This window comes from Rattus norvegicus, chromosome 11 (assembly GCF_021556685.1).
Source record: "Rattus norvegicus strain SHRSP/BbbUtx chromosome 11, alternate assembly SHRSP_T2T, whole genome shotgun sequence".
Taxonomy (NCBI): Eukaryota; Metazoa; Chordata; class Mammalia; order Rodentia; family Muridae; genus Rattus; species Rattus norvegicus.
In genome coordinates, this window is record NC_141544.1 from 96252695 (window position 1) to 96278628 (window position 25934).

General features: G+C 55.0%; 1 protein-coding gene and 1 non-coding gene across 19 annotated transcripts in view; both read right to left on the minus strand.

The window, feature by feature from the left end:
* Positions 1-356: 356 nt before the first annotated feature.
* The window catches only part of Arvcf (ARVCF, delta catenin family member), a 57696-nt gene continuing 32118 nt past the window's right edge, over positions 357-25934 (minus strand). For 2 of the 18 annotated variants that reach the window (XM_087576044.1, XM_087576045.1), the window contains 19 exons: positions 21752-21954; positions 20108-20250; positions 18244-18474; positions 10318-10476; positions 9620-10146; positions 8269-8768; positions 7443-7626; positions 6852-6969; positions 6413-6584; positions 4947-5018; positions 3854-3981; positions 3473-3623; positions 3039-3237; positions 2826-2937; positions 2641-2728; positions 2386-2439; positions 2029-2114; positions 1365-1484; positions 357-1100 (listed from right to left, as the gene is read on the minus strand). In XM_087576044.1, coding sequence (XP_087432170.1) covers positions 1377-1484; positions 2029-2114; positions 2386-2439; positions 2641-2728; positions 2826-2937; positions 3039-3237; positions 3473-3623; positions 3854-3981; positions 4947-5018; positions 6413-6584; positions 6852-6969; positions 7443-7626; positions 8269-8768; positions 9620-10146; positions 10318-10476; positions 18244-18456 — 2871 coding nt within the window. In that variant the 5' untranslated portion in view covers positions 18457-18474; positions 20108-20250; positions 21752-21954 and the 3' untranslated portion in view covers positions 357-1100; positions 1365-1376. Of the gene's footprint in view, positions 1101-1364; positions 1485-2028; positions 2115-2385; positions 2440-2640; positions 2729-2825; positions 2938-3038; positions 3238-3472; positions 3624-3853; positions 3982-4946; positions 5019-5856; positions 5875-6412; positions 6585-6851; positions 6970-7442; positions 7627-8268; positions 8769-9619; positions 10147-10317; positions 10477-14642; positions 14748-18243; positions 18475-18558; positions 18601-20107; positions 20251-21085; positions 21173-21751; positions 21955-25934 lie in introns of those variants that run through there. The other 16 variants (XM_087576037.1, XM_087576040.1, XM_087576043.1 and 13 more) reach the window with 15 other exon arrangements.
* Scarna14l2 (small Cajal body-specific RNA 14 like 2) lies at positions 25192-25326 on the minus strand. Its single transcript, XR_015633790.1, has one exon.

The following is a 25934-nucleotide window of genomic DNA, read 5'->3' on the forward strand; positions in this document are numbered from 1 at the left end:
AGCGGCTTCACACCATGGAAGCATGGCTGCCAGGCACCCGATGCTGAGGAAGCATCAACCCAAGCAAAGAGCTGCCCTAGCTCCCGCCTCTTTTAAGAGGTTCTTCACTAGGGCCCATTTCCTCAACTAGACACAAAGGTCAAAGATCAGCTCCATCTTGTCTGAGCCCACCTATGCCCCGTCAGTCAGCCAGCGTGCCCCTCCTGGGTGAGAGTGCCTGCAGGCCAGGGGCAGAGCCCAAGCTCCATGCCCATCACTGCAGGGACCTGAGAGAACTGCGTCACCACCAGGGGGCAGCGGTGGCTCAGCCAGCGCAGGGTGTGCCTTCCTGGTAAGCAGAGGCAGAAGACAGGCAGTTCTTTGCTGCTTTTTTAATCTTTAAATTTTCTTAGAAAAATTTCAATGTTTGTTGATACAGTCTCATTTTGGTTTCGTTTTTAATGCATTTTGTCAGTTTTCTTCATTTTTAAGTCACAAACAGCAGGCACTGAACAGCAGTTCCCCCCGCTGCTGCCGGCAGTCAGGCCCCGAGGTTACTTGAGGTTCTAGGCAGATGCAACAGCTAGGGAGGCCCCAGCCACAGGCAGCTTAGGAGAAGTGTGCTGCAGATGGAAGGTGTTCCGGGAATCCAAGGACGGGGGCGCCGGGGACAAGCACAGCTTGCTCCCACCCCCAAACCAGCCGCCTCCTAAACTTCCCTGTCTGGACTCTTGGAGCAGCCCTCACTGTGGCCAGCCGGCATGCAGGGTAGTCCTCCAGCCACCCTTGGGAGCCCAAGTTCTTTTCCAAGACCCCCTACTTGTCCCTTTGCCTGCTCCAAGGCCTCCACTCCAGGCTGGTATTTGCTCCTCTGTGGCTGTGCAGGGGACCTCCCCCCAACCTCCTCTCCTACCACACAGCACCATGTCAGTAAATAGCTAACTCGGACCTGGAGAGTTAGATCAGGAGAGTAGAGAGGAGGGCAGGGCAAGGTAGACAAGAGGCTTGGCCAACCCAACACAGAAGGGTGGGGCTCCTGGCCCCAAGACTGGGTCTGTTCCAGACGGCCCTCTTCCAATTACCTCCATGTGATCCGAAGAACAAACAGCTGGGCCAGGGCCCTGCAAAGAGAGACAAAGACAGTTGCTTTAGTCTGGAGCCCATAGCTAAGAGCCAGAAACATGTAGCAAGATGACTTGGGACCTCCATACAGGGCAGCTGCCTCGACAGGCCACACAGAAGTGGCAACTGTGGGCTGCAGGACGGGCCATGCCAAGACCCTCAACACCAGAGCCAGTCCTGCCTCACGGGCAGCTCAGGAATGCAGCAAGCAGAGATGAACAAGGAGCCCTAGTCCAAGGACAGGCAAACAGGAAGGAACGTACCAGGCATGCAAGCTAGACCCAGGAGTCAACAGGCTGAGGCTTAGCGTCACCCACGGCGTCCACCAGCCTGACCGAGGGCCTGCTGGGCCCAGGCGGAGGGGCCTTCCTGCCAAGGTCCGGCTGCAGTGCATGGTAGGTGGGCAGATAGGAGTTAGAAGCAGAAAAAAAAAAGCAGGTTAACTGCAGTGAAGGGTAGGCTAGGCTGGTTTAGGCTGGTTGGCGTGTACAAGGAGGCCAAGCTCTGGGATTGGTTATGGTTCACAATAGTATGGGGTGGCACAACACAGATAAACCCAGAGGCTGGTACATGAAGCCAGGATACTGGCACACAGGTGGCATATGCTGCCTTTTCCAGGGGACCACAGTAGACAGGCTGCCCATACACATGTAAGAGAAGGGCACAAATGTGTTTGCTCACCCTCTGGGCCTATGCAGCCTGTAGCCAGGCAGAGCCGCCCCTGTCCACTCCTTTGCGGCAGGTGCAGGCACCAGACCCCTCAGCTGAAGTCTGATTGATGTGTGTATGAGTTACTTCCTGGGCCCTGCAACTGAGTGCCACTCCAGCCGTGTCCCCAAATCCTCGTCATACTCAGTACTACCTGGCTATCCTCTTGACAAGCCCTAGACGTCAAGCCTCCCTGGGTACTTGCTTCTTGTCACTCACTTTCAGTAGTTCCTTCTCAGAGGAGTCGCCTATGGAGTCGCTGCCCAGTGTCCTCCTCTCCCTCCGGTCAACTGTGCTGTAGCCATCTGTAGGGTAGAGCAGAGCACGGAGTAAGTGGAATTCGGGGGAAGTCACCGTGAGGATAGGTGATCTTCCTTCAGCCCTGGGACAGGGGACTTCAGGTCTAAGTGCCAGCTCCAACCAGTCCTGAAGCCTCCAAACCGACCACCTATCTCTTCTCCAGCTGACATTTTATCATAGCAAGGCCTTCTCAGCATCGCCCAGGATCACACCATGAAACCAGGTGGTCCTCCCCGGTCCTCTTGCCCGAGGTCGCACCTACATATCAGCACTCACCTGGACCAAGGGTATCCATGGGGATCACATCCCGAGTAGTTGACTTCTCCCCATCTGCAAGGCATGAGCAGGTATCTGTGAGCAGTGAGCAGGCATGGGGAGGGCAGGGCAGACAAGCTCGCCTTAGGACAGTGCTCGGTGTCCTGTCAGGAGTCTGTCCTGTCTCCTTACCCCACCTATCTTGTGCACTGGCAGACGGGAGCTACTCTTAAGCCTCAGGGTAAGTTTCATGTCCCTCTCCCCTGTTGTGCTCACCAAGGTTCTTGTCTACCAGTGGCAGTGTGCTGTCATCAAAGCCTCCAGAATTTGGTGTCCCTTTGGGTCCTTTGGCAGTGCTAGCAGACTAAGAAGGCACAAAACACAAAGAAGAGGTGAGGCCCAAGACACTCCTGCTCAGAGTCAGACATAGCAAAGTGAGAGATAAGGCGGGGCAGCTGTACCTGGAAGTGTGCTTTCGTCCAGCCGTCCCTCTGTAGGGCTCCACGCAGCTCCTTGTAGCTCCACACAGTCTGTAGCACGTGTGATGCTGCCTTGGCCTCCCGCACTGACTGGCTACAGCAGCAGCAGCCAGGGCTGGGGTCAGTGGCCTAGCGCATCCAGTCTCCCTCCATCCCCAAACCACCCAGCCCTCAGCAGGCCCTGCCCTCACCCACCTGGAGGCCACAAGTGCCACCAGTGCAGGCACACCACGGGCCTGCAGGAGGGAGCGAGCATTGTCCAGGCTGTCGGACACAATCTCATGGATGGTGTTGAGCACAGCTACCACTGTATCCTCCTCCAGGTGGGCACTGGGGTGGGCAGGAGCCTGTGCGTTGCGAACATTCCGAACCAGCTCTGTCATGGCGTAGCTCCCTAAGAAGCAGGGTCAGACGTCAGGACATACCTCTGCCCGACCCCTGTGGGAAGGACTGGCATTCAGATAATGGATATCACCAGCCACAACCTCTGCTGAGTCCCAGGGGCTGGGAAAAGAAGACCTCAGCTCCTACAGCTTAGCAGCTGGGAGGGATCTGGTCCCCTGAACTCTCTCCTCCCACAACCTGTTCCCAGTGCCCACCCCTTGGCTCAATCCCATCGGCATCCTCACCGATGAGGTCTTTGTTCCGCTGGTCTAGTGACAGGTTGCGCAGTGCGATGGCCACAGCACGCACCACCTTGTCGGTCTCAGACTGTAGCAGTTCCACCAGCACTGGCAGCCCACGTTCCTTGCGCACTGTGGCACGGATATACGTGGCCCACTGTGAGGGTAGCAGAGATGGCGACTGCTCAGAGCGGGGCTGCCTTGCACAGCACCTACAGCCAACCGCGCTGATGACAACACAATGCTCAGCGCCTCCCGGCCCTGAGGATATGCTGTGTGCTCTTCTCCCTCTTGCCCAGGTGGATGTGAGGGCTTGAGGCGGAACCACCGGGGTACCTGGACTCCCTCCGCCCAGGTCTCACCCTCCCCGCCAACCTGGCTCCTCACCATCCAGTTGCCAGCACTGAGGTTCTGCAGGGCACCCGCTGCAGCTTCTAGGGTGTTGAAGTTCCGGCTCTCCGTAAGGAGTGACAGGTAAAGTCGCACCACCTCCGGCTGGTACAGCAGCTCGAAGCCTAGATACAGGGCAATGGCAGCCCAGAGTCATGGTGAAAGTCCTTGCCCCACCTCCAGACCCTTCTTATTCATTGTTCTGGAGCAAGGTAGAGCTCCCTGGGACTGACACTGAAGTCATGTTTAACATCAATTAATGTCCCCATTCAGACAGACAAACGTATGGTGAGCCAGGAGGCAAAGCAGGAAGATGAGGGTCTCCCTTAACCCTGCCTGTGGAGATGGGATTGGGATCACCTGAACGCATGTCCAGGAGAAAGGTAGAGTGAGATGGACACTAGGCTACTAGCAACAGAACACACCTTCCCTGGATGTGACCTGGGCAGCACCCCTAGAAACATGGTTTACCTACCCCATTCAGACCACCCCACCCTCATGAGTAAGTAACAAGACTGTAGCCGATGTCCACTTCCAGCTCCCCAGTGACTGAGGCCCAGCCCCGCAGCAAAGATGGTGCCCAGCACAAGGCCTCATGGGTAAGAGCTAATGTGCCTTCAGCCTGCCCCAGTTAGGGGTATCTGGGTTCTTCTAGTAGTCCTGGGCCAGGCTGGGCCCCAGTAGGGCATTCTCTCACTAAGGCTAGTCTACGATGCCTTGCACAATGTCAGTGGATACTGGAAACCCAGCAGAGTTAACAGACAGCAGGGGTGACCCACCCTGGGCTGCAGGTGTCCATTCTCACACCCTGGCCCCTGGGTCATGGCCCTTTGAAGTAGCACGGCTTGGTAACACAGTATCTCTAACCCATGTACCTCTCTCTCACTTGCTGTGCGACCATGAAAGAGCTTACCTGAAACAACCTGTACACCGACTAAACCTGGGAGTTGCCAAGCCTGGGCCGTTCTCTAGGAAGCCCCATTGATGGATCAGTCTCTTTGGATACCTGACCCTCCAACCCCAGGCCTTCCTGGTCTACTCAATGGCCAGCACTGGGCCTGCCCCCCCAGCTCTGCTTCTATCCACTCACCTTTCGCAGCTTCAGTACGTTTGGGCAGGTCCAATGTGTCAAAGTTCCGGTCGGCCTCTGCATCCTTCTTCCCTGGAACGGAAGGGTGGCACATTGAGAAGCAGAGTCCACGACAGACAAGTGTGTACCAAGAGTCAGGTACAGTCCTCTCCTGCTCAGAGCCCAAAGGGGACACTAAGACACCACGACAGAGATGTACCGTCCCGCAGAGGAGTCAGGCTGGCTCAGGACAGGGGTGGCAGTGGAGCAGAGGTACAGCCTAACCATGTCCCGAGTACCTAAGCCTCCCTCTCATCAGGGACAGTAATGCAGCATGCCAGAAACAGTGCAACAAGGCTGGGCCTAAAATTTACATCCAAGGGGAAAACTTCCCCTTGGGGACCAATCGTGGACCAACCTACAGCAGCCAGTTTGTACTTGCAGGCCCTTCTTCAGCTGAGGAAGCTCTAGCAGGCAGCAAACCATTGCAGATGACCTGGTGCTCCTGCCCTGCTTACCCTGTGTACTTCTGTGCTGCACATCACCCATTTCATCAGAGGGGCAGATGGTCCCTGTGCTGGCCACTCTCTAGGCCCTGCCCACTGTTTGCTCTGTCCCAGGGCTGGCTTGGTAGCTTGTTCTGACTTTGTAAGCAGCAGCCCCTGGGCCTCCCCACCAGCCCAGGGCTACATTCCAGCCTCTGTCACAGCTATGCAGTTGTCATGGAGATGGCTGCCCTTCCAGGGGACGGGGGTGGGGCAGGGCCTGAAGGCTGGAAGGCATCCCAGCTGTCCCATAGTTGTCATGGAAATAACTGCCTGAGCCTAGGTAACAGAGTTACTCTGCTGCCCACTGCACTTGCCAGACCTGGACAGCACTTGCCAGACCTGGACAGCACTTGCCAGACCTGGACAGCAGAACAGGGACTCACCTTGATGGAACCACTCCTCTGGGCGGCCGGAAGAAGCACAGGAGAGAGGAGATGAGCCTGAGCAGCAGCAGCACCCTCCCATGACTCCTACTCCCACCCATGCGAGGGCCAAGCTGGCAGACTGTCAACCTCACTCGGGAACTCTGGGGACTCAGTACCCATAAGGCACAGGGAAGACTTATGGTCAGGACAAGAGAATGCAGCGCACCTGTCCCACTGCTGCAGCTGGGGGATGCAGGTACCTGAACCTGTACCCTGCAAGTGCTGAGGGTACCTGGCCAGGTGAAGGAAAGGGCTGTGCTTTCCAGTCTGCTCTGTGGCAGTCAGGTGGTGTCATTTGTGGGCCCTCGGAATCCTTCCCCAGAGTAGACAGATGTGACTAGCATCCATGGCCCACAGGAAAGGGCTAAGGCTAGGCCTTGAGTCTGCACCTTTCCCACTTGCTGTATGCCCACGGGGACTGACTTCAGCACTCCAGGACCACTGCCATGGACATAGAGAGCCCTGAGCCCTGGAAGTGGTGGGAAAGACACACATCTCAGCCTCACCCACCCACCTTTCGCTTTCTTGCCACCAAAGCAGCTGGCGTCATCCTTCCTCCGACGCTGGGAGGTTGCAGCACTGCCCGGGATCCCAGGCTCCACCTCCTGGTACCTGTCAGCCCCTGGAACTTCCTTGTGCACGTGGTAGGACAGGTTCCGCATGATGCACACACAGTTCTCTACTGACTGTGGGAAGAGGTGGCCTGGTTGAGCAGCAACACTGGACAAGGGGGCTGCTGAGCTTCCCAGACCCTTGTGTAAAGCTGTGGCTTTAACACCATCAGCACTGTCAGCCTCAGTGGGGAGAACTGCTAGGAGGGGCCCTGAGCCATATGAGGGACCGTGTGTTCTAGAAAGTTATGACGTCTCATCTGTGCTATTCTGGGGTGCTCCCTGTGACCCTTGGGCTCTGAGAACTTGGAGGGCAGGCTGGTCCCCATCTGCCTCACCCACCTTATTATCTGTGTCTTTCCTGCCCACAGCTGACTGCAGGGCATGTAAGAGAGCGTCCACCAGCCCTTCGCACTCACGAAGTCGCCGCCGGGCCTCTGCACCATCTGAGCTCACGTTCCTGGGTGGGAGGGAGCAGGACCACCAGTGACCCCCCTCCCATTTTTGTCCCACTAAATTCCCCAGCCCAACAGGTCAGAGGAATTTTTATCCTATAGCAGGCCCTGCTGGACTGCAGTGAAGGTGATGGTCTGTCCCGGGCAGTGGAGCTTTTAGCCTTGTAACTGTTGGGGAGGAAGCAGCTCCCCCTGCTCCCAGCTGAACCGGAACAGGATGGAGACGGGCCCCAAGAGGCCAGAATCTATGATACAATGGTACAAAACTGACGGACAGGCAGGATCTCAGGGATACAGGGTGGATATCCCTGTATCCCTGTATCCACAAGGTGTGTGTGGGTATGAACAGAGCTCCACTGGAAATCCCAGAGACTTGGGAAGTGGCTCGAGAACTCCTTAACTTTGGACAAACTGGGACAGAAACATGGCAGCTCCTGCCATCCTGCAGATATGGCCTATGCCCCGCCCCTGCCCACACCTCAGGCAGCCTGATGTGTTCTTAAAGACTGTCGTCCACTCGGCATCCCGGGGCTTCGAGTCTTCATTAGGCTCTCGCTCCCAGCCAGAATGGGGCACGATGACCTCATGGGTCAGAGTCTGTAAGCCGTGGTCAATGATGACCATCTTCAGGGGCTCGTAGGATGACAGGTTCCAGAGTGTGCCTGTAATGTGCCTCTAGTCAATAATGTTGGCCATGACCCACTGCCTCGGCCTCCCCAGGGATGACACTTAGGATCTGCTTCTGCTTAACGTCCTTGTCTTCCAGCCAGCACTCGAAGCTAGCATAATTGCTGCTGTTTTTGTGAGGGGTAGGGGTGAGGTCGGGGTTGGGAAGTTGTCCCAAAGATGGCACCTTTGCACATGTTAGGCAAGCAGTTCCACTGAGTGACACTCCGTTCACATAAGGAGCACTGAAAGCTGTAAGAGGTTCTGGACCCCATACAGCAAGGTGTATAGGCAGCACTTAGTAGGAGCTTTCCGCTAACAAGGAAAAGTTATAGGAGAGGTGTGACCAGTGATAGTTTATCCCATCCATTCCCTGCTACTCGAGTAGATGGACTGGCACATGCTCCTGAGACCACAGGACCATGGAGAGACCGTCCTGTGGCTCCCAAGTTCTCCAAGGCACAAGCTCTACCCCGGCATTTGCACAGGTTAGGAACCAGGGAGGCAGGGTCTGGTGCCAGCAACTCTACGGTTGCGAGAGTTGGGGACCCATCCCAGCACATGGGCCTACTACACTCCTGTTCTCCCAACTTCCGACTGAGCCATGTTCATGTCAGCCACGGCCAGGGCCCACTCACCAGTGACCAGCTCACGGACCTCATTGTCACGGGCAGCCCGCAGCAGGCGCACCAGGGCTGGCACGCCCCCGCAGTCCCGGATGGCAGCCTTGTTGTCGGCATCGCGGCCATAGGAGAGGTTGCGCAGTGCCCCGCAGGCCCGGCGGCGCACCTCAGCCCGAGGGTGATCTAGTAACGCCACGAGTAGGGGCAGCCCACGCAGCTGCCGCACCCGACGCTTGATGCCCTCGTTCTCAAAGCAGAGGTGCTGCAGGTAGGCTGCGGCGTTGGCTTTCACAGGGTCCACGGGGTGCCGCAGCATGGCCAGCACCTCGGGCAGCTCAGGGTCCCTCCAGCGCGGCTCCTTGCGGGTGCTGTCTACTGAGGGTGAGCGCCGCACTACTCGGTCCAAGCTGCCCAGGCTGCCCCTCTCAGGCTGGGCTAGAGGGGCTGTTGCGGCTGGGAACGGGGGCCGCTCTTCTACCAGCTCACCAGTGTCATCTGCGGTGTCTTCCAAGGCCCTGTGGATGAACAGATCCTGCCAACACCTCCACAGTAGCTGCCAGCCCTGCCCCTCCACATCTTGTCCAGGGCTCTAGGAATTCCCTGCCAAGGGGGACTGACAGCATCCTCCATCAGCCCCAAACGGGGTGGACACCAAGAGATGCAGGCCAGACTAGCCAGTGCTGCTGCAAGGTCAAGATTACAGCCCACGTCAGGAAGTCCGCTCCTGAACAGTGTTATTAACCGTGACTTAATGTCAGTGTGGCATCTGTCAGGGACAGGGCAGGCCTCCCACGTCCTTTCTGTGATAGCAGCTGACTATACCAGTGTAAGGGTAGAATATCCTCCCTGTGCATGGCCACTCCAATTAGACCATCTGACAAGGACACGTTTTGGCTCTCAGTGACCTTGTGAACTCTCACACTTCCCAGGAAAGGGGGGACTAAGGCCAGGAAGGTAACATAATTTGCCCAGTCATATAACAAACTCTAGACTTGGGCTGTGGTCATGTTTTCATGCTACAGATATAAACGAACAGTATAAAGGGCAGGATCAAGGCCTTAACCAGAAGGACCAGGGCGCATGGGGGACACGGAGGCACAGAAACTGCAGAATCACAGTGCAAACATCTGATGCCCAGGTCCTTGTGGCCAGCTGGCTGGCTATCAGAGCAGAACCATTGGAGTCCTTAGAACCTGTGTCACCAGGTGCACGCCTATCTTCCCAGGCCCGTTCTTGATGCCGTCCTTGAGAAGAACCAGAGGCAATTCAAACTGAAACACAGCCTGGAGACCTGTGGGAGGCTCTGTACCTGCGGAATGGAAGAGAGAATTCCCAGAAGAGGCAGTCGCAAGCGACAGGTGCTTACCTGGCACGGAGGCCCCGCCCGTACTCAGGTCTTCTCCGTGTGGCTGTGCTGTAGTCAGGCTCCAGGTCGGGGCCGCCCTCATCATCTGCAGCCAGGCTCCGAGTGTCATCCTCCAGGCCATATGGCTCTGCTTGGAAATGCTCAGGCAGAGAGCGGCCACTTGGTGGTCCAGATTCTGAGCCCATGGGGAAGGCTTCTCGGCGGCCAGGGAGTGTGAAACAGCCATCACCAGGTCCCGGGCCCAAGAGGCCAGTACGTGGTGGCCGTACCCCAAGCCCTCGGGACAAGCTGCCGTAGCTTGGAATATCACGGGGCTCGGGGCCATCGGGAAAGCCACCTCCACTGCTGAGGTAGGCTCGGGAGAGTGTGGCTGCTGGGCCACCACCACGCAGGACGTAGTGCCGGTCCAGGGGCCCATCAGCAAAAGAGCCAAGAGGAGGGCCGCCATCTAGCAAGGGGAGTCCATCTGGACCCAAAGGCACCTGGCGGACTGTCCTTGTGGTCACAGTCTTGACTGTCTTAGTGACCTGATGGACAAGAAAGTAGCAAATGGGTTTGGTGGCTCTAGAGACCAAGACAATGCCAGGGTGGCCTCAATTCCCCATCCAAACAAGTGGTTCCTGGGCCAGCTCACACACCTGTTCCACAGAAGCTATGCTTGCCCAAGCTACTCTCTCCTTGCCTGGGTCCTGCCATACCTTAGTCTCAGTCCGCCGGGTTGTACCGTCTTCTGATGTGACAATGGATACATGAGAGGTGGGGGTGCCAGGGTCTTCCTCCACAGTCACTGTCTCCTCCAGCACCTCAGGTGCCTCTGGCATCGTGGCCAGCGATGCCTGGCTACCCGGGCTCTGTTCCTAGAGGGAGAAGAAGGGTGTCAGAGGTCAAGATCCATACAGAACTCACTCTGCCTTGTATGCCTGCTGACCAGGGGTTATCAGTTCCCCAAACTGAGGTACAAGGCAAGTCCATCTGGACCCAAAGGCACCTGGCAGACTGTCCTTGTGGACAAGAAAATGGTATGTGGGCTTGTTGGTTCTAGAGATGGAGACAGTGCCCTAAGCCAGGGTGGCCTCCCTGAGCTTCAATGGCTCTGCCACATGCTTTTCTAGGCACGAGGGGGAAACAAGAAGGTCCTGCGGGATGTTTCACTGACATCACTTGCCTCCTCACGTTGACCGTCCTCCCCACCCTACTCTGTGAACCAAATGGCCCAGTCTTAGAGTCAGTTTCAGCAGTTTATACAATCCTGTACCAAGATCATCCAGGAGTCCTTGCAGGTCTGAGATACCCACCTTCTAAAGTCAACAGGCACTGGTCAACGGTGCTAAGATATTCTTGCTCCTTCTGGCCCAGAGGCTCTTGGAACATGGAGACCGTGTATCATATCAGACACTAGATATATGGATGTCTACTTACTACCTTACTACCACCCTGCAGAGAGGCATGGTGGGGGAATTCTGGACAAAACAGTTATGGACTGAGGCCCGCTTGTGTATCAGTCAGACTAGCCAGTGTGGAAGCCAATTCCAAGAAGACAGGCCAGTTCCTGCCATGCAGAGTGGCACACAGACCTGAGAGCCAGTCTGCCCTGGGCCCAGGCCCTTACCCTGTCAGCATTTCAGGGTTGGCATCTGGCCTGAGCAGGGGTTGGAACTCAAGCTACAGTGGGCGGGTTGGAGGGGACACATTCCTTTGTAACCATGGCTAGGCCGGCAGTAGGTTGTGCCTCCGAGCCCAAGGCCCAGGGAGGCCTAGTAGTTCATACTACATCTCCCCAGCTACAGAGCCACAATGCCCTTCCCTGGCCTGGGCACTCTAATAAGCAGGAAGCCTCCTCACCACAGGCCTCCCTGCAGAGACCACAGGGACAGTAAGCTAGCTCCTGTACTCGGGAGCACCTGGCCCTGACAGAGACAAGTTGATGAGTACAAGTATATCACTAGCATAGCATGGTAGGATATCCCCCCAGCCCTGGTAACAGGACAGCAGAGGCCCAAAGCACACCTCTCCCTCTCTCGGGGCCTTTGGAGACTTGAGAGGTGACTTTATAAGTGACAGAGCTAAGGCCTGGATGGAGAAGAGGTTTGCTAGAACTGCACAGCTCCTAGCAGGGATAGTTCAGGAATGCATCTAACAGGGAATCAGTGAGCTTTGCCACACCTCTACGGGCAGGGCTTGGTCCCTTTCCTAGGCTACAGATGAGAAGAATGTCTGGGCCTGTCCAGGGAGAGAAGACCCTGTTCCCTGGGAAAGGGAAATAGATGGGGCCCAATGTGGGGACACCTGGAAAGATGCCAGACTGGGTGACCTGGGCACTTCTCCAAGGACATGGACTGTACTGAGCAGAGGCCTGCGCTGCTGCTCCCTCTCTATTTGGTGCCTGAGTGTCAGGCTGCAGCTCTCACGGCTGGACTCTGTGAAGCTCAACAGGGGTTTCTTGGGGGTGGGGAGGGGAAATAGGAGCGGCATTCCTAGCTAAGAAGGAGGGGGAGGAGCAAGGCCGAGAGGACAAGTTGCTTAGGACATTCTGCCAGGGGACAGGGCCCCTTTGTAGATTTGCATACATCTACATACATTAAACATTCAGAGGCGAGCCCTGCCCTACTCCCTCCATAGGTGGTAAAGCAAAGCAGGATCTAGGACGTTGTGAATCACAGACCCTGGGCTGTGCAGAACATGAGACACAGGGCAACTGCGGTAGGTAATCCGGAGAGTCAGGATCTCCAGCAAAGGGTGGCCACCTATGGTAGTCACCCACTAATGTATGGGCTGAGAGATCCTGAGCTTCTCAGAGTCTCTGCTAGCAGATGACCTCAGGAAGCTAAAAACAGTCAATGACCTCACCCCGGGAAGGCAGGAGTGTAAGTCAGCCATGCTCCTGGGGAAGTCAGGCCAGCTACACATGCCTGGGCATACACACTGAAAGGGCTCTAGACTCATGTCTCTAACCCCTCAGATGGGCACATGCATATACATGAGCTCCCAGTCAGGAACATAGGCACAAGTACACTGATTTATGAGATCTGACAGTACCCCAAGTGCATTATGTCCCCTGTTCTCTAACACACCCTAGCTCCCATTACCTTTCAGGACTTTTATTGGCTCTAGTCCTTATGTGTGCTTTCAACACACGGGAAGTAGCCACTGACTCCAGTTATCTCTCCACTACTGGGTCCTGAGTGCCTATACAGATGGGAAAACTGAGACCTTCGGTGGCAAGAAGCACAAGGCCAGCCCAGAACCCAGCTTCTGGAATTTTTTTGCAGTGGGTCTGTAAAACAGTGGGCTAACAACCAGCCACCCATACAAACAGTGAGTGTCGGCTTGTGGAGCGTCTCCATGTTTCACAACCCACCTACCAGCCTATCTAGTCCCCTTACTTGTAGCACAGCCTGACAGCGGATTCTGGGTTGCTCCTCTCTGTACCAGACATGGGCACCTTTAATATATTGTCAGAGTCCTGTGCAACACACTGTGTGCCAACTATGCACTGTCGCTCCCTCCTTGGCTCCAGCCTAATCCTTTCTCCTCTAAAAGAGGCCAAATTCATCCTCCACACTTCAGAGCTATCAGGCCTAACGGGAGGGGTTGCTGCGCAGGTCTGGGGTTTGACCTACCCAGGTACCCTCTCCCTGAGGAGCCCCACAAACATAGTGCTGAACTGAACACAAACCTGTGGGGACTCAGTTCCCTCGTGCTGGAAAGGGAACCCATCCCACCCGCATTCCCAATGCAAGGACTATGGAGAGAAAGCCAAGATGTGCCAGGATAGAGCAGCTCATGCACTTTATAGACAAGCATCTATAGTCTGTGTCATGCAGAACAGACCACAGGTCTTCATGCCCCACCCTACGCAGTTCCTGCTGGTATACATCAACCATACAGTGAAGTCAGGTGCATACTTGGAGCCCACACCTCCGGGGGCCAGGTCCCCAGAGGGCACAGAGTGGCTACTACCAGATGGATAGAGTTCTGAACTCCAGCATGGCCCTCCTGGGCAGTGTAGGACAAGTCAGGCTGATATCTCCCACCAGGCAGGCCCTGGGTCACCACAAAATACCACCTCCTTTATGCCCAGTCTCTGCACGACCCTTCCACAGCCCACAGGAGCAGTAAGCCTGCCAGGGTGTGGCCCCTGACAGTGGCTAAAAGGCCAAGGGTCGTGTTGTGGGCTGAACACACTGGGGAGGGGAGCAAGTGTCACCACTCCCAGCTTCCCTTAAGCCTGAATTCATCACATTGACAAATCCACGACCTCCCTCCTACCACCAGGTGTCCTTTAGGCAGTCCTGCTCCATACAGAGCTTCAGTCTCACTGCTTATCAAACCCCACTCCCTCTGAACACAGTACATGTAGCAGCACACCTGCCGCTCACCAGTACTGGACCACATACAGCCTGGACTCCGAGCAAACCCCTCCTGCCACCACACGTGGGCAGTACCGGGCTCTGCTCCTCCCTCGCCCTCCCCTCACGTGCAATGCCGCGGCAGAAAGGGTTTCCATTAAATCTCCAGAAGCTGCTCCACTGGTCCCTAGAGTGTAGTCGGAAGCAAGCGGAAGGGGAATGGAGGGGAGCTGAGAGAGCCCCCAGGGAGCAAGAGGCCTAGGCCAGTTTCCTTCAACGGGCGGGCCTCGCTCTTTGGGGAGGGGCCATTAAGAAGGCTCAGTGCCCCGCCTTTTCCCCCTCCCCCGCCACCTGTCCCACAGACGAAGGGGTGCACCCTTTCCGAGTCACCCTCGATTCCAGTGCAGGGTCGCCCGGCTTGAGCCCCCATGCGGGGGTTCTAGCCCCTAAGGTACCGAGGCACATGGGGCTCGCACACGCCCCCTCCGCGCAGGGCAGCTGGCTCACTCCCGCCACCTCCACCGCTCCTGCCCTGGGGGTCAGAGCAGCCGGCTCCAGAGCAGACAATAGCTGCGGAGGGCTGGCTGCTCGCCGAAACAAAAGCGGGTCTTCCCGGGTAGGCCAGGGCCTCAGGACACCGCCCCCGACCCCCGCGGGACCGAGTTCTTTCCAACCTGTCTGAGTTCGGCCGGCATTGGACCGAAGCTGGGAAGCTGCAAGCCGGCGGGGGCGGCAGCTGGACCGCACTCCGCGGGCGCTTCGGCCGCTCCAGCTCTACTGACTCCCTCCCGTGCAGGCGGACCTGGCAGCGACCAAGACCAGCAGCCAATCGGGAGGGGCGCGCCCAGGCGGGGCGGGCAAGGCTCCGCCCCCCACAGGCTGGGGCGGGACTCTGCAGCTAGGCCTGACAGGCTGCCAGCCCCAGGTCTTGGCTCCTAGCATCCTGCCCTAGGGTTGGCAACCCCATCCCCAACCCACACACACCAAGAGACTTGGGCAATTGTTCCTTCTCAGGTCTCAATCTACCTCCAGTGAATGTGTATATGCCTATCCACCTCTACAGTTGTGTAAATTGAGGTCCCACAGAGTAGACCTGACCCAAGCTACTTATCCTGTGAGTCATTTTGCTTTTAAGACATAGTTCTGGTATGGTCAAGCTGCAAGGGCCTCACTCAACATGGGTCTCCAAGTGAAGGTCACCGCAGAGCTTAAGTAGGGACTTTAGTGCATAACCCCACAGGGCCCCCAGCTTATGTCTTGGGTTCCCCATCAGGACACAAGTCAGTATTGTTTCGCCTTTTGAAGGCCATTACCGTGTATCAAACAAGCCAAAAAGCCAAGTCTGGAGTTGCTCCCTCTGGAATGGGGCTCTTGTCCAAAGCCCTGGAAACAGAACTGGCTTATACCCTGTTCTCCATGCCTTGAGTCTATTGGGAAAAGACAGATGGGCTGTGGGATCTGAGCCAGCAAGATGTATCTCGATGCACCCTACGCCTTCCAACAGCCACACCTGGGGAGTTTGACTGCTGGAGAAAACAAGTACAGGGAGGGGAAGCAGAGAGTATGGCCTTTTTTTTCCCCCCTCCTTCCACACTATAGGGCATGCTAATGACTCCTGTATCATATATATGAAAATAGGTTTTGAGAGAGTAGAACTGAGGCCAGCCCAGGGAAGCTCAGTGGGTCCTCCAAGGAAGGGGCCCAGGCTTGGTTTCCTGCCTCCTGTGGGTTTCTCCTCATCCCAATCTGAAAAGTCAAGCCTGCCCTGAGGCCCCACCTTGCCCCCACGATGTGCCACTCGCAGAGGCTGTACAGCTAGCGTGTTCAAGCATACTCATGCATGCTAAGTGCCCACTGGCCTCAGTTTCCTTACTCAGACCAGAACTCTCTGACTTCTGACCTCCTTCATCCTCCCTTCATGGCCACCCTGGTCAATTAACAGAACACACTGTTTTGAGGGAAAGCGGACCAGATTTTCCAACTGTTAGCACCCCAGCCACTTGGCTAAGCTGGAGGGAAGTCCAGTAACCTGACGACCAGGTCGTAGTAGTGTGTTTCCCCCATCTAAGGCAAGTGTCTTCATCCTGCCAGAACATGAAAGGCAGGCACCAGGACTGGAACAGGAACCTTGGACCGTAGCTCCCAGGCTGCAAGCTGCAGCTCCCTGCCCTGCAACCACCCCAAATGCTCGACTGCCTGTGCTGACCCTGTGCCTCAGAGGAAGGCTCCAAGACACCCTTGTTGGGATTAATACACAAAGACTCAGCACTGAGGCAATGGCTTGACCAGCCTGAGCCTCCTCGTGTGCCCATTAGCCTACCAGATCTGGCTAGAACCAAGAAAGCCAAGAGTGGGTAAGGAGAAGACACTGAGGTCAGCAGCTCCAGGCTATGGGAACATCTTCCCACCAGGGCAGGGACCCTGAGGGCGCCCTCTGCCTTCCCGTACTGCTTGTCAATGAGATGGAGAACAGAGCCTGCTCTATCCTTGGGAGGACTGCACTGAGTATTCTGCTGCCTGAACAACAGCCTAAGGGGCAGTGACCACCACTGATTCCCTGTGACCCAGCCGAGCTGATCTACTTCCTGTAAAAGATTAGGGAAGGTCAGCAGGACAGACCTCACCCTGTGGTTGGGTTTGGTTTTACGTGCCAGGGCCTCCTGTGTGCTAGACACAGGCTATTAGAGCTGCAATCCCCAGAGCTTACATGGAAGACCTAGGGTTTGAGTCAGCAAGCCCCTCATGGATGTGGCCCACTCTGCCAGGCCCACTCCCCTCAGTCCTAATTCACTCTCCTGCCTCAGAAAACACTCGGTTGAAAACATAGTTGGAAAATAGGCTCTTCAGCTGGATGTCGTGGGGCATGCCTTTAGTCCCAGCAGTTAGGAAGCAGAGCCAGATAGATCTCCTGTGAGCTTGAGGCCAGCCAGGGCCACACAGTAAAACCTTGTCTCAAGCGGAGTAAAGGAGGGTGGTGTCGAAGAGAAGGAGGGTGAAGAAGAGGAGGGAAGGAGAAAACCTGACTCCCTACTGGGCCTGGGGTCTCCTGGAAATGTGATCTTCGGCGCTGAATACGTTTTTGGTGAGTAGATTGAGTAGACAGAGGGACCCTTACCTGTGAGCCATCAGACAAGGACAGCCGGGGGCAGTCCCGACCTGTCCCCCTGAGCCTCGCATAGGCAGCTGGTCCAAGAATCTCACATGCCCAGCTCCTCCCTCCCTCTCTGGCTAAAACAGGTCAGGGTTTCTACAGTCTCTACCAGTACATGTTAGGCACAGTTCCCTAGGATGCAGGTCCAGAAGAGGGCAGAGACTGCAGGTGCTAGCATGAAAGGGCTGCTGCCAAGTTTAAGAATGCAGGGGCTGGGGTTGGGGATTTAGCTCAGTGGTAGAGCGCTTGCCTAGGAAGCGCAAGGCCCTGGGTTCGGTCCCTAGCTCCGGAAAAAGAACCAAAAAAAAAAAAAAAAAAAAAGAGCTGAGCAGAGGCTGGCACCCCGAACCTGCCCCTGCTCCCTGCAATCTTGGGGTTGGGGATTTGGCTCAGTGGTAGAGCGCTTGCCTAGGAAGCGCAAGGTCCTGGGTTCGATCCCAGCCCTGGAAAAAAAAAAAAAAAAAAGAAAGAATGCAGGGGCCGAGCATGGGAAACTGAGGGTTCTCCAGCCGTTCCCTGAGGAGCTCAGGGGACACACACAGGGCAAGCATCTATGCTGGGTGGTGAGGAGTCCGTTCTTCCTGCTGGTAACTGGCGAGCTTCAGACATAAAGGAATCCTTGACAATCACAGCAGACCCCAACCTCTGGATTTCCTCATTCTGGGACCTCCCTGCATCATGACGTGTAGGGAAGGGCCAAGACACTCCCACTTGAGCATCCTCCGGCCCTACCTGTGGAACAGAGCTTCCCGCCTGGGGCCATGGACGATGAGAGATGAGAGACTGATGCTTCTAGGTCACTGAGATGCAGGCAGATAGTAGGATCCTGCTTGCTTGAACAAAACTCTTAAAGAACTGCCCCAAACAAATCCAATCCAGCTACCTGAGTCCTGAGGGCTCACTCAATGGAGAGAGCGAGATTCTAAAAGTCAGGCATGCCCTGTTCTTTTCTTCCTACTGTGCCTGGCATAGACAAATGGGGCTTATGGCCCCCTTGGGATCTACTTTCCTTTCCTTCCCCCCAGGCCCCAGCAGACCTACAAGCCACTTCATGCTAGCTTTGATCCACCAAGACCTCAACTGTTTCCCTACTTAGCTGTCTTTACCCTCCCCAAGACTATTACCTGCAGAACCAGCTGCTGCCAGGCCATTGGCAGGGGCTGCCCACTGCCCACCATACCACCACTGCTCATGCCAGGCTGCTGGGCACGCTCCAGCTGCAGGGCGACGTGGCGCCGTTCTTGCTCTAGTGCCCGTGTCAGCCGCTCGAATCGGGCCTCCTGTTCTTTCACCGAGGCCAGAATGCTGGCGGCCGAATGCACATTGCAGTCCTCCATGACCAGGGTGCCAGCAGCCTGCAGGCAAAACAGAACAAGCTCAGGGTAGGGTGGAGCATCAACCTGGTGAAGCCATCCTGGGCCCCCTGCCACCCTACTCACAGATCACAGGACTCTCTCCCAGGCCAGAGCATCCAGCTCTCTGGAGGGAAGCTGCATTGATTAAATTCTAAATTAAAAGCCATTAATCTGAAGCTGGCCGGAAGCAGGCAACTCCCTCCCCGTGAAGCTAGGCCTCTGACCCGGGCTCTCTGCTTCCTGCCAAGCGCAGCTGAGCCATAGACCATGGGTTTCTCAGAGCCTGGTGGGAAGAGGGGGAGGGTTGATGTGATAAATACTCTATCTTTCAGGCTTCTGGTTACCCGATTCTGCCAGCTGATTCCAGTCTCATGGGACCACCTCAATCCTGTCCAACAGATACACACAGAGGGTGAGGGTCCAGCAGCAGCCACAAGGCTGGTATGGCCAAGTCAGGCAGCCAGCAGGCAGGTCATGAGAGGCTGTTCTACTACAAGCACAGGGCACCAAGGCTGGCAGGTAAGGAGCGTTCCTGGAGCTCCTGGAAAGACCGACTGTTGGACCGAGAGTTCAGCCTCCACTGGACCACTGTGACTCCAGGAGTCACAGCCACTCCACCCAGGGCAGGGCTGCTTTCTGCTTCTCAGGACTGAATAAAATCCAGCTGAGGTTCTGGCAGAGTTACATTATACTCCCTGCTTAAACCTGGCCTGTGCATGGCAGGCCTGACCTACAGGGAGTTCCTGAGCTTGAGGTCCAGCCTTTAGGGAGGCTCAGGCTTGCCCACACACTAGCTCAGTGCTATCCCTTGAGCCCCAGGGCCCCAGGGGATTGGAGAGAGGGGGCTTGGTGTTTGCAGTGATACGCCAGCATTTTCCTTGCCATTCATTCTCTGGCTGACCAGTGTGTTTGTTTTTCATGAACAACAAAAATGGTCCAAGTATGCAGAACTCAGATAGGCTCTTGGCTGCGGGAGGGGTACAAACATACGCCACACTCAGTATGTGGCCTGAAGCCCAGGGTTGCTTGGGACCTGCTCCCGGCTGGTTCCACACCAGCCCATGGAAGCAGACTGCTGGACCACTCACCCCTGCCCCAAGACAGTGTCTGAACTTAGAGAAGGAAGGCCCTTGCATGGGGATATCATGCATGTACTGGGTGACACCTACAGAAGAGGCACAGTCCCCTCGGCAAGACAGCTAGGGGAAGTGAGGCCCAGTGAAGGCAAGAAGTGAGTGCTGGCCCCCACAGCTGTTCACTTCCTCTGCACCTGTCACACAAATAAAACTGCCAATGTGACCTTGCAGAAACACTGGTGTGGGCAGAGGAACTGTCATTAGTTGACCATAATCTATAAAATTAGTCAAACTTCTGTTGAGAGAGGTGGTGGCCACCACTAGGGAAAGAGGTAGGAAGAGAGGTGCAGATTGCGCTCTCTGGACACCATGGCAACACAGAAAGAAAAGGTGTAGTCACAGCAGGGGCACTACCCCCCCAACACACACACACACACACACACACACACACACACACACACACACACACACACACACCAACCTAGGCGTTGACAGGAAGCTTGATGAGGATAAGGGCTGAGCCTTGAAGAGGGTCCCGCCCTGGAGGGGAAGCTTACCCTAGGAAGGGCTGAGGTGGATCATGGAGTCTGATTATCTTTCTGGAAGCATCAGCCCATCTAAGCTGAGCTTTAGAACCACCAGGCCAGGTGACCGGACAGACAGCTATTAGTCTTGTGGACAACAGTTAGCTTCCTTCCCTCTGTGTAAAGATGGAGAAATCCTGCTTTACCTCTGATTTCACCCCGTGCCCTCTAACCCCTGATAAGGTTAAATCTGTTGCTATGTATCATAATGCTAAATACTGGCCCCCAATGTCTGGTTGCCCTCAGGGGCAAAGAAACCCTCAAGAACACCAAGACAAGACAGACTATATAACCTTGCTCCTCAGAAGAGGGGTAGACAGAGTTTCAGTTCCCAGGCTTGGGGTCTGAGGCAGGAGAGAAGAGGGGGGAAGACCCCATGGGGTAAAGCATCCTGAGAACTGGCCGTAAGGGCTGGCCAGATAGAGTAAGAGCAGCCCAGGGGGAACACGGCATGTCACACCTCGGAGTTATTTACAGGGAAGTAGACAAGATAGCCACAGAGGGTTGATGTCTGCCCAGCTCTAGTGCTGATTAAGGCTTCCTATAAATATAAAAGTTTTGTGTCTTTTATCCTGGAACTAAATGATCTAAGGCAGGGTAGAAAGCCCCTGTCGAGATGAAATATCTCCCACAACAAACCCCTCTCTGGCATAAGCAAACCTGGGCTGCAGCCTGGAGATAGCTTCCCAGACCCGCCACCTCAAACATGCCACAGCTCTGAAGGAGATTCACTGGCTCGAGCTGGGGCTGGCTGGGGGCCTGGAACTCTGAGGCTACAATGAGAAAGTGGCCAAACCCCATATTGGTCCTTCTATTACCCAATTCAGCTAACTCAGAGCAACATGACTGTTGAGTTTCCCAGGGGACATCCTGAACACTAGCTAGATTGTGGGGAGGTAAAGTCTTGGCAACTCCATAGGAGAGCAAACCATCTTCCCAAACTATGTGTACCTGTCTGCTCTTAGATGGGGTACTGACTCCAAAGTGTGGGTACCCATCTAGGTTGATCAGAGGAGATGAGATATGGGTGACTCAGGCCTAGAACACAAAGAGACAATGGTTCCTTTGTTTGTTTTTGGATTTTTTGAGAGTCTCACTTTATACCTCTAGCCAGGAACTCTCTTACTATATAGACCAGGCTGACCTCACAAACTCCTAGAGATCTGCCTGCTTCTGCTTTCTGAGTGCTAGGATTAAGGGTGTGTGCCACCATACCCAGCTCAGGGCAGCTTTGTTTGCATAGTAACTCAAAATGCTATTTTTTATATTAAAATAATTGTAAAACTGGGCATAGTCACACACACTTGGGAGGCAGAGGCAGGCAGATATTTGTGAATTTGAGGCCAACATGTTCTACAGAGTGAGTTCTAGGACAGCTAGAACTACATAGTGAGACCCTGTCTTGAAAAAAACAAAAACAACCGAACAAAACCAGTAAATATTTGTTGTCATGAAAAGCAAAAAAAAAAAAAAAAAAAAAAAAAAATCATGATATTTTTTGAAGATTGACAATATCGACTTCAAAGATACTTATCCCAGTAGGGCTTGGGGCATAGAGCTGTAGATCCAGGGTAGGGGTGGGCACCAAATATGCTTCTGCTGAATCCCTGGGATTACCTCAGGAACATCCAGGCAGGTGTGATGTTGTGGGCCTCAGATGATGGCCTTTCACCTAGCACCTAGCACCACTGCTCCATACAACATCCCATCCGGGTCCCAGCAACCAGCTGCATCTTCTTATTAAATGTGCAAGGAAATAGAATAATGAAGGCTCCCGTCTGTGTGAACTGATACCAGAGATGCCAGAGAAACCCAGGAACCTGGAAGAGGGAGCTGGAAGTCAGGACTGAGATTAAATTTGAAAAACTCAACAGCAAAGGAAAAGTGTTGCCAGGCTTGGTGGCATGCATGCAATCTCAGTGCTCAAGAGGCACAGGTAGGACGAGAATCACAAACTCAAGGCAAGCCAGCCTGCTCTCAATAGTTCAAGGACAGTCAGCACTGCACACTGAAACTCTGTCTCAAGACAACAGGAAGATGGCTCACTGGGTAAAGTACTTGTACACCCAATGACCTAAATGCCGGTCCCAAGAATCCACGTGAAAATGAGACACGGTGGCACAGAGTCTGTAATCCCAGCATGCCCTACCAGGAGGTGGCAGCCAGCCTGGAGAATCTTTGGAAGCTCCAATGCTAGTTAGCCTGCTGTATACAGCTAGCCTGGTATATACAGCTAGCCTGGTGTATACAGCAGTAACCACAAGAGACCCCTTGTCTCCAACAAGATGGCAGGCAAGGACTAATGTTCAAAGTTGTCCTCTGACCTCCACGTGTGAACTGTGGCATACGCACACTTATACATTTGTACAACACATGTACACACGCTTGTACACACACACACACACACACACACACACACACACACACACACACACACGGTTGGTTGGCAGGATTTAAAGCAAAACCAAAAACTGAGAGTGACAGTCGCAGACACAGCAGGCAGTTATTGACAGTATCAGGGTTGGAGTCCTTGTTCCTGTGTTCCTGTGCCCCACATGGGCTGGGAGAGGCCTAGAGCAGAAACCCTGTGCACAAGTTAGCTGATCCAGGCAACAGGGCACAAATGGAGACTAGAGAAAGTGTAGATCACAGACAGGAAGACAGCGGTGATGGGAGGGACCGGTGGGTGGTGGAGAGATGAACGGGTGAGTGGAGATGGTAGCACCCTATGGGCCAATGTGGTAATGGGTGGGTGGGTGGGTGTGTACTCGAATGAGTAAGAGAGTGGCAACTGGGAATGACTGTGGATGGACAGACTGGGAGACGCATGGATAAGGGAGTGGACAGACTACTGAGAGATGAGAGCAGAATGAGATGAGACAGGAGGAGGCTGGAAGAAGAGGTAATAGTGGGCCACAGAACCGGTATGTGCCAAGAGAGCGAAGATGGCTGTGTGAGCACACAAGGGGTCAACGGGAGGATGGGCAGTCTGAGGCAGCAGATGGGTGAATGGGACTGAAGGCAGACAGAGGATGGCTGGGGAGGGATGGAAATGGAGCGTTGGGTGGGACACGGCCCCAGCACTCTGGGGGCAGAGGCGGGCAGACCCGTTAGCCTGTTCAGTCTGAGTACAAAGTTCAAGGTCAACCAGGCCTACAGAGGCAGGGGTGAAGGAGAACGGAGAGATGGGAATTTTATAAGAATACAGGTCTCACAGCCACGGGGAGAGGATGCCTGGTAGCTGTGTATTCTGCGGCAGAGAGAGGCCTCGCTCGCTCTATGAAAAGAGCGATGGGCACTGTCGGAGGGGACTGAGATGGAGGATGACTCTATCCCTGAAACCTAAAGCAGCATTTTCTGCCTTCCTGCTGACCCAGACATTCCTCCTCGGAAGAGCACAGCCAAAGGCCTGGCTGGGAAAAGCAAATTACAGGGCCAAGTTCAATTAGGGTTGAGGAATTAGAGGAATTTCATAAGGGTCAGTAGGGGGCGGAAGGGGGCCTGGCTCCAGGCCTGAGACCTGCCAGCCACCTATCAGAGGTCAGGAAGACACAGTTACACCTCCTTCTGACCCATACGCCACACTCTGCCCATCTCAAGCAGGAAACGGACACGGCACCAAGAAGTAGCTGGCAGGAGCCGAATACAGGCCCAGAAGTGCCAGGCCCATCTTCTGCCCGGGGAGCATCCTGGGAGCAGCTCTGGTCTTATGTCCTCAGCTGTGCAGCACAGGAAACATGCCTGCTATATATGGATGGCCAAGCCTTGGGAGAACTCCATCTTTATCTTGTCCTCATTGAGGTCAGATGGTACCCAGAACCCTGGGAATGGCTTCTAGCCAAGCTCAAAAGGACAGGCACTGTGCCCAGACTGGGGACAAATCAGAGGGGGTCTGGAGCGCGAGTTTCACAAAGCATGTCTGCACCGAGGCTGGGAGGGAGCACAGCGTCTGTGGCAGGAGGTACAGGGTCAAGGGTGCTGGGATAGGAAATAGCTGCTCTTGGCCTCTCCACAGAAGCATAAAGATGCACCAGTAGGATTTTGTGAGAAAGAAAACATTTCTGTACATTAAAAACAAACAAAGTACACAGTGTGGTCATTTTGAAAAGTGACAGACTGAGCAACACGTGCGGCAAGCATCTCAGGTGATGCAACAGCAGGAGCTTCAAGTCCGCACCGAGCCTTCAGCACAGCAGAGGCTGGGCAGGGCGCAGGGCTGGGGGGGTGGGGGGCCAGGGCGCGGGGCTGGGGGGGTGGGGGGGCCAGGGCGCGGGGCTGCGGGGGTGGGGGGCCAGGGCGCGGGGCGAGTGGAGCAGGGCGCGGGGTGCAGGCGCAGGGTGTAGGATGCGGGGCGCAGGGCGCGGGGCGCAGGGTGTAGGATGCAGGGTGCAGGGCGCGGGGCACAGGGTGTAGGATGCAGGGCGCAGGGCGCGGGGCGCAGGGTGTAGGATGCAGGGCGCAGGGCGCGGGGCGCAGGGTGTAGGATGCAGGGCGTGGGGCGCAGGGCGCAGGGCACAGGACGCAGGGCGCAGGGCGCAGGGTGCAGGGCCACCAGCTCCCCCCTTGCCTCTCTACTTTGTGCCTCAATCATTTCCGAAGACAGTGTAAGGAAGCCGAATGTAGTGACATATCCCTATATTCCTACCTACCCAAGAAACAGGTAGGAGAATCATCTAAGCCTTAGACAGTGGTTCTCAACCTTCCTAATGCTGTGACCCTGACCGCAACCAGAAAGTTATTTCATTGCTACACACAACTGTAATTTGACTACTGTTATGGATCATACTGTAAATATCTTATAGGTAGGATATCTGACATGTGACTCCTGTGGAAGGGTCACTCAACCCCCAAAGAGGTCAGGTTGAAAACTGGGGGCCTAGGAGCTCAAGGCCAGACTGGGCAACACAGTGAGACACGCATTTCAAAAACATGAGGTAGTAGGGGGCAGAGTCAGAGCTTCAAAAGAGAACTGTCCTGTTGGAATTAAGTATTTTGAAACATTCAACATTTAATTCATTGAGGTATTCTTATACTTTTTGTTTTTCCTCCCCCCCCACCATGTATGGAGTCATTGCACAGAAAATGCGACAACTGTACAGACCCTGTAGGCAGGAGCCATTTGTGTTGACGGATGTGGCTGTCTACGGTTGCACTGTACAACTAACAATACAATCAATACCAGGTACAGTCACGGCTTTTTGTTTTTTTGAAACAGGGTCTCTCTGTGGTAGTCCTGGCTATCCTGGAACTCTACCTTTAGATCAGGCTGGCCTAGAATTCAGAGATCCACCTGCCTCTGCCTCCTGAGATTAAAGATGTGCCATACTTTAAGGTGCTCTTACATAAATAAGTTAAAACAGAAAATAAAAAAACAAAAACAGCTGGAAGTGGATAAAATGACACACACAGGTGACACGTCTGAAGACCTCAAGCTAGAGGCATGGCAATGACTTTGCACACACGTAGGCACAGAAAACTCTAAGGATCCACTCCTGGGGTCACAGCTGTAGCTGAGGTGTCCTGGTACCGGAGTCCCCAGTTTCAGTTTTCCACATCTGAGAAGCAGAGTTAAGGGTATAAACTCTGAGAAAGAGAGAGGCAGCCATCTTTCCCACCAGACGCTGGAGACTACCAGTCTGCTGGGGGGCGGGGGGTGGCGAGGGATGTGTCTGCTGCCTCAGGAAGCAGCTGGTTTTCAGGCAGCCTGGAATCAGATACAGCCTGGAAATTAGATTTCCCACAAAAGAGGCAAACCATTCTGGCAAAGACTCCGGTTGGCGTGGGGGTGGGGAGACATTTC